At 41.1% G+C, this 12,086-nt stretch overlaps 1 protein-coding gene across 1 annotated transcript; it reads right to left on the bottom strand.

Annotated features, from left to right (window-relative positions):
• Positions 1 to 2,335: 2,335 nt before the first annotated feature.
• wdr77 (WD repeat domain 77) lies at positions 2,336 to 10,180 on the bottom strand. The gene is made up of 10 exons (XM_080727788.1): positions 9,808 to 10,180; positions 9,039 to 9,224; positions 8,226 to 8,367; positions 7,466 to 7,515; positions 7,189 to 7,259; positions 6,947 to 7,004; positions 6,126 to 6,197; positions 5,925 to 6,033; positions 5,766 to 5,834; positions 2,336 to 4,255 (listed from the first exon to the last, which is right to left on the bottom strand). Exons 1-10 carry the CDS (start codon positions 9,914 to 9,916, stop codon positions 4,111 to 4,113), a joined length of 1,011 nt encoding a protein of 336 aa, XP_080583914.1. The 5' UTR covers positions 9,917 to 10,180; the 3' UTR covers positions 2,336 to 4,110.
• Positions 10,181 to 12,086: the final 1,906 nt, after the last annotated feature.

The following is a 12,086-nucleotide window of genomic DNA, read 5'->3' on the forward strand; positions in this document are numbered from 1 at the left end:
GCAAATTATCTTCTACACATAATTCTACATTCATTAAACCTCTGAACATTGACTGGGGAGGGAGTCTTTGTAATGATCAATACACTGTCCTGACGTGAAAGAAAATAGAATCTCAGGCTGTGCATATAGTAGGGGATCCACATGCCCAAAAGCTCAAGGAATAGGGTTGAACCTGTGATGTTCTGCCGCACTTTTTATTTCTGTTTTATCTATTAGTTTGGTCATTAAAGGGGAAGACCACCCATTTTCAATATTTAAATATGTCATTAATATACCTTAGAGGAGTTGTGTGGAAATAGAAAAAAAGTTCCCCCCCTTCTGTGTTGCCTAGAACTGGAGGATAGATTTTGGGGTTTGTATTGTAAAGTACAATGTGTGATGTCATCAAGTTGTAATTTACAATACAAACCCCAAAATCAATCCTCCAGTTCTAGGCAACACAGAAGGGGGGGAACTGTTTTTCTATTTCCACACAACTCCTCTAAGGTATATTAATGACATATTTCAATATTGAAAATGGGTGGTCTTCCCCTTTAAGGTCCACAGAATGAGAGGCCTGCTTTGCCGGAAACATCGCGAAAAAAAGTTATGGCCATTTGTATATTCACTGTCCCATTGACTCTACTACACATGAACAGAAAAATATATATAAAAAAGAAAAAAATCTGCTTTAAGTCGCATGTGATGGGTCAAACCGGAGGGTGTTCATGATTCTGAATCCATTGCAAGCTTTGTTTTGCACAAAAAACATTCCTTGGGCTAGAAAACGAACCAACAAAACTGTGAAAAGTGATGACTCATCACTGTGATGACTGTGAAAAGTGATGACTCATCACTTTTCACACTTGTGTTGGTCTGTTTTTTAGCCTTAGCCCAAGGAATGTTTTTTGTGCAAAACAAATGCTTGCAATGGATTCAGAATCATGAAAACTCTCCAGTTTGACCCCTCACATGCTACTTAAACCAGATCTTTTTCTTTTTTATAATATATTTACTTTCCTGTGTAGTAGAGTCAATGGGACAGTGAATATACAAATGGCCATAACTTTTTTTCGCGATGTTTCTGGCAGAGCAGGCCTCTCATTCTGTGGACCTTAATGACCAAACTAATAGATAAAACAGAAATAAAAAGTGCGGCAGAACATCACAGGTCCTCCCATTTTGAGGGACTGGATAATAATCACAGATGTACGGAGCCCACAGATGTCTTCCCACCACCTAAAACTCAACTAGACAAGACTGAGCTTCTCTTCATCTCAGGAATGCTGCCCTGCCCCCTGTAGGTGGCTTCTGGTCATTAGCCACACATTGCAGCAAACCCTCAATCACTCAGGAATCTGTCATCTCAATGCTTGACTATTACAGCTCCCTCCTTATTGGCCTCCCTGCATGGTCACAATACAGCGTAGATAAGCCATTTAGCTGCAGTTTTGATTAATCATTTCAAGTCTAGATAGCTGATCTATTCTTGACCGATTCCAAAACCAGGTACCAGCCCTTCTGTAACAGTATGTCGCCCCCTGCTGGCATTCCATGCGACCCTATTCAGTTTAGGTCTGGCCCAAAGAGGAGCCAATCAAAGGACCACTAACCTATTCCCATTTCCAACCAAGCGCTTATTATATTATTGCACCATTTGTGTCTACTCATATGTCTCAGAGGGCTGCTCTAATGTAAGACACAAAGTAGACAAACATTGTACCATATTATACATAATGAGTATTAGATTGATGAGTGAGCTAGTGTGGAAATGCAGCTTGACCCACTGGTTTAAAATGCATGCACTCAGCCAGTGTGACATGGTGAATGTCAGTTCATGCCACGTTGCATGGCCTCCTTTCCCGACCTGAATGGCCTAGTGTACTGTATTGCCGATAGTGTGAAAATGAATAAAACCATATACTAATTGCACTTTGACCTTTATTTCTCTATTGTACCCTTTCAATTCTTTAAATAGTGCCTTTGTATGAAATGTGCTACAGTATATGAATACATTTTACCATTTGATGCTCTCAGCTGTGCCGTGGGACAATCCAAGTATAGGTGAAAGACAACTAGGCAAATGTGTGACATAAGCTTGGTAAAAACACATATACACATACAATTGTCATTAGAAAAATATGCAGCAATGCCATCTGACCTGTGAAATATGAAGTAAAACAGACTGCTTGTGTGAAGGATGATTCATAAAGAAGTGGAAAATGATCTTCCTCTGGTTTTCTTTTGAAAGGGTTACTGCATATTTGCATATACAGACAACTTTATTGGATGTAAATTCAAATGCAAAATCTAACACCGTAACCCCCCCCCCAAAAAAAACACACAAAAGAAAAAAAAACAAGCCACCTACATAAAACCCAATGACAGAATGTGTTGAAAAAAGTACTGTATAGTATAAAGAGCCAAAATATAGTTCAAGTATAGTGCACTTGGGGTTGGTATGCATGTGTGAGACGTCAAAACAGAAACGTAGTGCAACAGGACATGAGGAAGCATAATAGAACGGAAGAGCGGGAACTCTTCTAGGAAAGCAATTCTCCCACTACAGTAGAACTGAAGAAATGTTTCCAATTTACATTTTTGCGTAGTGTCAACTAGACCCAGTCTTGATTTTTTAAGTTCAACCTCGTTATCCATGTAGTCTAAAAATAACCAATAAGGAAGGCACACGTACAGTATAACAACAATGGTGCTACAATACTTGAAGGAAGCTAACAAAAATAAGTACTCTTATGTACCTGTACACAAAATATAACAACAAACCTTGAACTATAATGTTCATGAAAAGTTGTTTTGTATATGTATTCACTAGTTACTTCTGAGCCATCAGTCTACTTCTCACACACCAACAACACATTACACACATTTTTATTTTTAGATTTTGAGCAGTTTTCCCCCCATATAGCAAATCCAATAATGTTTTAACATCACGTCATTTAAGAACTGTGAGAACTGTGCTCCAAAAATACAAAATGACGGTGAAAAAGGTAGGGTGTAAAATTAGGGATGTACCGAAAGGGCAATTCTTGGACGAAACTAAATAGCGAATATAGGAAACTCTTGGCCGGAAACCGAATACCGAATGTCAGAATTTTAAATATATAAACATTAAAAAATAGAAATAATATATATATATTGTACCATGGCAAAAGCTATGAGGGTCCATATATTATACTATAAGGGTCCATATTGAGATCAGTTATTTAAATCATTTATTTATTGTGTATAATTATTTATTTACTATTGTGTATTAAATTAGAAATAAAAAGCAATACGTCTCAAAATATTAGAATGCCATACAGTAGTAGCGTTTCAATTCAAAAAAATAAATATTGAATAGCCTAATTCAGTATTCGGTAATATTCGGAATTCGGTAATATTCTTTCGGCCTTAAAATTCTCAATTGAATTCTCAGGCTTAAAAATTACCTAACTACTACATCTTCCTTCCATTACACGTGTCCGCATCCCGGCGCCAGCAGCGTACATAATCAGCATTATGTTGTATGATTTTTGAGCGCTGCAAACCGCTCCTACATTTCACTTTGAGTGTTTTAGTATTTTTTATTATAGTTTTAGAATGTATTAGCCAAATGTATTAGTATGGATCTCCATGTATGGAGATCCGTGCTCATACACATAAAGTAACTGACGTCACGGACAGAACGGCCCATACAAGGAGATATGCAAGTGTGTTGTGTTTGCAACGCTCACTTCGCACAATGCAATTTTTTTCTTTTCTGTAGAGAGTAGCGTTGTCAGTTTTCAGTCTCAGCAATATTTTTGATAGAGTGTCGACCTGCTTCATTGGAGACAGTGAATCACTTGATTTCCAACTGTAGTTTCCAACACTACTTCTGGGTACAGCCACACAATGTATTTTCTCCTAACATAGGCTGTGTCAAATATAACTACCGGTAAACACAGATTCATCTCCCTGATCGAATTTATTTTTTACTGGGAACGCAGTTCTTATATGACGTGAGCTAAACAATGTCTATGGGGTTTTGAATGAAAAAGAAAAAGAAAACACTCTGTCTGTCTGGTAACCCAGGGAACATGGGTCTGACATCCGAGACTTCTGTAGTCTATGAATGAAGAGCTGCTGGGTCTAAGTTGCGGTGGAGGTGGATTCTCCGGGGGCCACTGTGTGGTGCAATACCTGGTGGTCCCACCCTACGGTGGTCAGGGTGTCCGAGCCCCCCTGGCGCCAGCTCACACCCTTGACAAAGTCCTGGTGCCGCCTGTCTCTGTATCTACAATCATGTGGAAGATATAATCACGTTATATGGATTGTAGTGGGAACTGGCACAGAAACAATTTGCTTTCTTCGATAGATGCTAGTTTATCCATTCTAGTCACCTTTTTTCTTTGATAGATGCTATTTTTTCTATGCAGATTTACTAAGGGTCGATCCATACCGTTATAAGGAGCCTAACAAAGTTCGGTTCGGCACTAGGCGAACCCAAATATGGTTCGCATCTCCCGGTTCGGGGGGGCGTCAACCGACTAAATTCGGCTCTACAGTGCTGACGAAATGTTGTGACCTCCCGACTTAATTTCGGTACTCAGCGGTGTCTTCTAATTCATTCAGCCCGGCTTCAAGTGCATATTCTCGGCTGTAAATCCAAGGAAACAGCGGTCGTTTGGGAGGGAGACACGCCGACTTCCAAATGCTTGTGTGGCCGTGTGTTGGGCATCGCAGAGCGGATACATACAGCTGCCTCTCGCTCTGGAGACGAGTGGTGGACTGGGAGGCGTGCGCGACACACACACACACACACACACACACACACACACACACACACACACACACACACACACACACACACACACACACACACACACACACACACACACACACACACACACACACACACACACACACACACACACACACACACACACACACACACCCCTTTGGTGCATGTCTTGCTAGTGTTACTCGCCGACCGTTTTAAAGAGAAAAGAAAAGCATAGACACAACTTTGCTAATGTTCCGTGTTGTCCACGACGAGTTGTGACTGCGTGATGATATGCATGCAGCAAGAGAGGCGGCCGCGGCACGTCTATAATGTGAGCTTGTATGTAGATTAAATGTTTTCGACGTTTGTGAGAGTGAGTGAGAGAGAGAAAGAGACCTATGGAAGAGACCCCGTGTCCCCGTCACTGGTGCTGCTGCCTGCTGGAGCTGCCTGCTACTCACTGGACTTCAAGTCATTCAACGTGCAGCAGCGCCAGGGCAAGTCAAATATGTATCCGCCCTGCAATGCTCATTCATCGGCCACAAACGTTGTCATGCCACGGACCTCCAATATTTAAGCGACTTCGGCACTATAGCCGTTAAGAAAGTATGGATGAACTCCTCCCGCACCTAAATAATTTCGGGTCGGGGAGCACTCCCGAACCGAAATTAGTTAGGGTCCTTATAACGGTATGAAACGACCCTAAATGTTGGTTACTTGTTCACACACACACACACACACACACACACAGAGCCCGGGATCGAACTGGGAACCTCACAGTTCCCATCCGGCCGCTCTACCCCTGAGCCACTGCCGCTAAATGTGTTTACCGGTAGATAGATACTAGGTTTGATGTTTACCTGGTGTATTCGTTTGAGACACTACATTGTCCACTTTGCACTCTACTACCGTTTTGTTGACTAGGGTTCATCATGAACCCTAGTATCGTTCTGGATAAGAGCGTCTGCTAAATGCCTGTAATTGCACTGAAACGGCTGCTATGAATGGTGCATAAACTCACATCTCTCTGAGCTCGGCGTTCATCACAGCAAGGGTACAGTCATCACTAATGGACGCTAGCAACGGGGTGCTGTAGCGGAAAGGACAAGGCTGTTAGTTTTTTGAAGACACGCAAATGGAGGCTATTAATTTAAGACTCAAGTGTGGTACACTTGCTTACCCATGTGTAGAGAAAGCCAGGCCATTAACGCTGCGGGAGTGGATGTCTTCTGTCTGGGCTTGTTCCGTTCCTTGGAAGTCCCTCACTGTCACTCTGCCGAGCTCATCGCCTGAACCACAAGGAACGTAATCACAACCAACGTAAAGGACTTGCCCGACAGAAACGCTTTGGTCAATGCATTATTGTCCTTAGACTCCTTACCATAAGCAATGGTGCTCCTGAGTTGAGGGTGCCAAGCCAAAGATGTTGTACAGCAACCGGGGGACTGCACATCTGAGATTAGAAGTTCATATATATTAAGTAGATAATATATTAGGCAGCCAGACTCCAATCTGGTTTCCTAAACTATTGGCACAATACGTTGTTCCTGTTGTTCTACATACGGCCAATAGGTTGTGGAAAAAAATCAAAGCTTCAATCAGACTTTAACCATTGTTTTTATGAAATATCCGTGACCTTTAGGTTGTACTAATATGTATACTGACTAGTTTGACAACTTCCTCTTTCATCTTAAAATAAAATATGATCTATTATTACTGTAAGGCTTAACAGCCACATGGTGCAGTGCCAACTAAGTGTTAGTTAGTTACAAGCCAAGAGGAAGATATGCCTGTAGTGTAGCCTTCAGTATTCATCTGAACATTATGTACCCTAGGGAAGAGGAAAAGTTGCAAGTGAGAACAGAAATGATTTATGAGAACTAGTTTTGGGCAGCCAACATTCAAACATATTAGTTCCTTTTTAAGGTAGCTTTGTCTCCACCAAACAGACTACTACAGAAGATTGCTACAGACTGGCAGTCGAATGAAGTCGACAGTCATTTTGAAGGTGTGTAAAAAAGTAGCTGAATGCACCCGAGAGAGCAGACAATGACAAGATGGCTACTATGGTGGTAAAAATAGCCTATGGCTTGATGTCTTTTTCAATAACAAGCCTGCCGCTATCCGGCGGTAGCTTGCTCGTCCGCTTTCGACGCTTCCTTACAACTGGTGATCCGATGCAACCGATGCTCAATTGCTCACCTATTTTTGAGGCTGGTTTAGATGGCTTCCTCCTATCCCAAATCAACAGACGGCCATCCTAAACAATGAAAGGAAAATAGTTAAGGATAGAATGGCAGTATCCTTGCAGTACTTTCACAAGTACAGCTGAACCATTTCTGTTTAGGAAAATATGTGTCGTATTGAGTCAATCGTGGAAACAGGGGGGTAAAGACAAATATTAATTAAAAAACAAGACAATACTTTTATACATCATAGCGTACCTGGCCACAGGACAAGAAAAGTGACTCCTCAATTGGACTGCAGAGCACAGAAATGACTGGCTTTGAATGTGCTGTAGAAAGGATATTCAGTTTCAGTGATATATAATAACATTTATTACATTCATGCCATCTATTAGAATTTAGAAATGCTAATTTTTTATTCACTTTCACAAACTGATGAATGATGAATCAATTCAGCAAACCAACACAAAAATGTAAATATGAATTAATCATCCCCATTTCTTAAATCTAGTTTTCTTGGGATATTTCCTCTTACCATCATATGTGCTGACCACTGTCTCCTCAGTAAGATCCCAGACTTTTATTCTGAAAGAAAATGAAGGTGCCCCATGAGGAATAACCAGTGAGCGCGAAACAGTCCCCGCTACATTCGCTACACTAGAATAGGCTCTGTGCATAATTGTAGTCCCAGCCTGGTTCCCATAGTGTGGCATACCGGTTTCCTGTTCCTTATTACATGGCTTTGTTTGATTTGCTCGGCAGCATATTTTAACCAGAAACACATATGAAGGTGCCAAGGTATTACCGGATACGTCAGTGTTGTGCAAAGGCCCGCCTATACCTCCTTCTGATTGGTTGAACTGAAGCGGAACTGTCTGTCACGGAGCTGTGCCATCTTAAGTGGACTTGAGCAACGAGAGGCACTGCCGAGTAAGGTCAGGCAAGCGAGTCGCCGCGCCAAACTCTGTGAAGTCCGCTTAGGCCGACTCAGCAGAGTTTGAGTTACGTACCAATGGGGACAGTATCGTAAATCATGTTTTGGGGTGAGCGTTCTTTTATTCGGCACAGGTGCCGATCAAAGTGACTACTGGCCAATCACAGCAAGTCTTTCTTTTCCCAGGACCGTAGAATGTACAGTATATACAATGTCTGTTTCCAGTCAATCAAACAAGCTATGGAAAATTTTACTGGAAATGAAAACAGATATGCCATGCCACCTTCTGAAACCCGTTATGCACAAAGCCAATAGCCAATGAGTCAGAGCATGTGTGTTAAAGTAAAACAGTTGTTCTAACCGGCAGTCCATGCTTCCAGTGACAGCACCGCTGGTCCCAGCTGTGGGGCTCACACTGGTGACAACGTGGTCATGATCATATTTACTGAAACGATTAACCAGCAGCCGCTCATCCTCTGCCAGTTCCCATAACTCCAAGGCACCTGCATAGGGTAACGAACAAACAAACCCATATGAACATTGTTGCAGTCGGGCAGAAACCTCGCATATATTTAAACTTTTGATGTGTCGCGCAAAAGCAGCGAAAATAGCCGATCTACAAGCTCAAGCAAGTTTTGCTACTTTATAATTTGAATCATAAAAAGTAACAGTTTTGGACACCTGACAGCAACGATATGTTATTACACAGGGGTTTGACACTAACGGTTGCCCTCAAGTAAATAAAACGTTCGGGAGTAGAGTTTGCTTTCAGGTTGCCCAACGGGCAAGTGCATGGAATAGGGAAGCAATAGTCTTCATTGAGCATTATTGGTTATTCATGAAAGAACAAATAATGAAAAGGAGTATTGGGCACTTATTCAACTTTCAAAGTGACTGTCGTCACTCGGCAGTTATCGATTGGATTTAAAGGAGTAGTTCACCCCCAAAATGACTTCTTTTCTATTGATTAGTCACGCCATGGAGACTTGAGTTCAATAATATTTTGTTGTATTTGTTGCAATTTACCCCCATTGATTCTGGATGGGGACCCAAATGCATGGCCCTGGATGGTTCAAGGTCAAGTAAATGTACCCCTATTGATTCTGACCCAAAATGCATTTGGGTCCCCATCCAGGGCCATGCATTTGTCCATTGTTGTCCAGTGTCCACTCACCTGAATCTGATGTCACCAGAACACCCTTTCCTGTCAGCCATTTGATATCTGTGACACCAGACTCGGTCTGCACACCAGCTTGGCAGAACCCTTCATTGGGAGCTTGCTCTGGATCGCTGTAAATCCAAATAGAGCCCAGCCAACACCTGCCACTGAGACTGGAAGCAGCCAGCAGCATGGTACCATCTAGACAAGGAAGAAAGAAAAGGAAAAAGAAGAAAAAAAAGGAGACAAACAGTCAGTAACACACATATTTAAAAATAGGTAACAATTAGCAGCTGCAGGAATGTGACCACACGATAATTTTGCAGACCTATTTTGTTGTGAAACATCAATTTTCGACTAATTGAATACACAGGACGCCAATGGGTTCAACAAGCCATAATCATAGTGCTTTCTTGGGTTAAATCCCACCCTTCTCTCTGAAATTAGTACAAAAGGACTCCAATGTAAGCAAGCCATAGTGCTTTCTTCTTGAGTTTAAATCCTATTAGTAGACCTTATATCTGAAATGTACTGTCGTGTCCTTTTCCTATGCGAACTGCTAATAACGTAATCAATCAATCAATCAATCAATCAATCAATCTTTTTAGCACAGTCTATGGAACTGCACTTTCTGTGCTTTTTTGCAAACTGTTAAAGCAATCAATCAACCAGGTCTATCATCTACATTACAACTACCAAGTCACATAACAATAACATGAAAACGACATCCTTTCTTCTTACTAGCAAGTAACACCACATGCACATTTAATTGATTGATTCGTACCTTCCCTGTATTGCACCGCATCCAGATGCTTCTCCATGCACGCTGGAGCATTGGGGGGGATATTCCACCGGTTTTCCTTGATCATGTTGGTGTTCACTGCACTTTTCATTCAGAGGTTTTACGAGTAAAGACCTTTTACAAGCAGTTTTCTGGTTCTGCAATGCTAAGTAACCTTAGCTAAGTAATGAGTCTGTGGTCTGGACAAAAAAAGCTATTAAAACGTGCTATCTTTAGGACTTGTTGATAAGGTACAAAACCGGAAAGTCAATAAAATACTTTCCCCGTGCAAATACTTATTAAACGATTCGCTTTAGCTACATTAAACACAAGTGTTAATAAATGAATGCAGCAAACGGCAACAACACATGTGGAAGACTTCAGCACACTTCCGCCACAAGAGCAGCTCAAGAGGGCTATGTTCCGTGAACAAATTTAGTGTCAGCAAATATAAGAATTCCGGTGGCGATCTCTTCAGAATAAGAGTACCCCTAACGTAATTGAAAAACGAATAATTTGTATATGATATACACATTAAATATAGATTAACCATTTAATTAAAGCTATACAACGAAAATAATGATTCTGTGTAAAAAATAAAGTTTTAATGACTTTATTTTTTATTTTTTACATCTAATAGATAAATGCCGTTCACTGAAGTGCATAGCCTTATAATTTGCAAATTAAACGTTTTTCAATGGAATTAATTACGAGCATTTTATTTTGAAGGCAAATGCTTCAAACCGGAAGTTTTATATTTGCCCACTCTGACACCGGAAGTTCTATATTTGCTCAGTTCACGGACCTGAGAGAAGCTCTATTTCTTCTTCTTTAGACTTTCAGGCGTATTGGTGCCTCCCACTGTTGGTGTTAGCTACTGCGTATTTAACTTTGTCCCATGGTGCAGCCAAGTGATGGGACAGTTAAATTAGTTATCATTATCAAAGAGAAAAGCCATCACAGCTTTCTTCACCACTGCACTTTGATGTTCCACAGGTGACAGGTCTGAACACGTGTCTCAGGATATCCCAGCACCAACACTGCAGAGAACAGCACATTTCATGGGTATCTTCTTTCCCCAAAACCAGGGCAGGAATTTCAGGGAGGCCACGAAGGCCACGGCCGTCGTTGCCCCTCAGTTTGGCCTTGTGCCCCTTAAAACAACAATGGCATGATGCCCTAGCCACAGTGGCCTTAATGCCCCAGCTGACTTAACCACTTTTTCCTCTGTCTCTCTCTTGTCATGTAGACATGACAAGTCTTTTTCTTGTAGACACCAGTGTTGCTTGTTGAGAATTCTTAACTCCCCTCAGTCCCCATCTTTAAACCAATCCAATGACTTAGATTGGTGCAGGGCTGAGTATGGATCAGATTGTAAATACCATTATTTATTTATTTATTTTACTGCAGATAGTCTACTTACTGAATTTAAAATCCACAACCCTTAAATTCAATAAATTATTTAAATGGAATAATATTTTGTTTTATTTGATGGCCTTCTTGCCCTGGCATTTGGCCTTTGTTCCCTCAAAAAATGGACAACAAAACACCAAAGGCCATGCAAAGTTGCCTTGCCCCTAAAATGATGAAATTGCAGGCCTGCCCAGTGCCACAACATTCATGTCCATCTAGCTCTGGTCCATATAGCTCCTTCTTATTGTTTATTTAAGATCCCCATTTGTCACTGCCTCAGCAGTGACTATTCTTCCTGGGGTCAAATTTAAAAATTACAGTAAAATTTAAAATGACAAGCAAAAATTAAATCAAATCACTAAATACACATTTACGGTACATACCATAGAAAGCAAAATAATAAAAAGTAGTACATTTTTTGGTTCCTGTCATGTACTCATGTTGGACTATGCAAGGCAGGGGCATCCTCTTCCCTGAGCCAAGCCTAAACCTGACCCTTCTAACACTATGGACCAGAGCTAACATCCATCCATATGTTTTCCAATGCCAGACAGACAATCCCCCTGCTGCCAGGCCAAGATGCCACAGTGTCCAAAACGCAGAGGCGGAAAGTAACTATAAGCATTTGTACTCAAGTACAGTACTTCCATACAATTTTGAGGTAGCTTTACCTCTCTAGAGTAGTTTCCACTTTTCATTACTTTTTACTTTTCTCCACGAATTCTAAATCTCCACTGCAATTGTTTGACAACATTAGATAGGTCTACTACTAGTTACTTTGTAGATTGAGATAATTGCAATTTGCAAAACATGCATTATCCTCTTCAGCCCTCCATTCAGCTATTTGAAAATAGCTGATCTACAAACTC

This window comes from Nannobrachium achirus, assembly GCF_963921795.1.
Source record: "Nannobrachium achirus genome assembly, chromosome: 6".
Taxonomy (NCBI): domain Eukaryota; kingdom Metazoa; phylum Chordata; class Actinopteri; order Myctophiformes; family Myctophidae; genus Nannobrachium; species Nannobrachium achirus.

What these genes read in the sequence shown, in the direction of transcription:
- wdr77 (XM_080727788.1), bottom strand. Translation starts at nt 9,916, where the DNA reads ATGAAAAGTGCAGTGAACACCAACATGATCAAGGAAAACCGGTGGAAT. An exon ending in CAGGAGCACCATTGCTTATG is followed by an intron (nt 6,034 to 6,125) that starts GTAAGGAGTCTA and finishes CTTGTGGTTCAG; the next exon opens with GCGATGAGCTCGGCAGAGTG. An exon ending in AACGCCGAGCTCAGAGAGAT is followed by an intron (nt 4,256 to 5,765) that starts GTGAGTTTATGC and finishes ACATGATTGTAG; the next exon opens with ATACAGAGACAGGCGGCACC.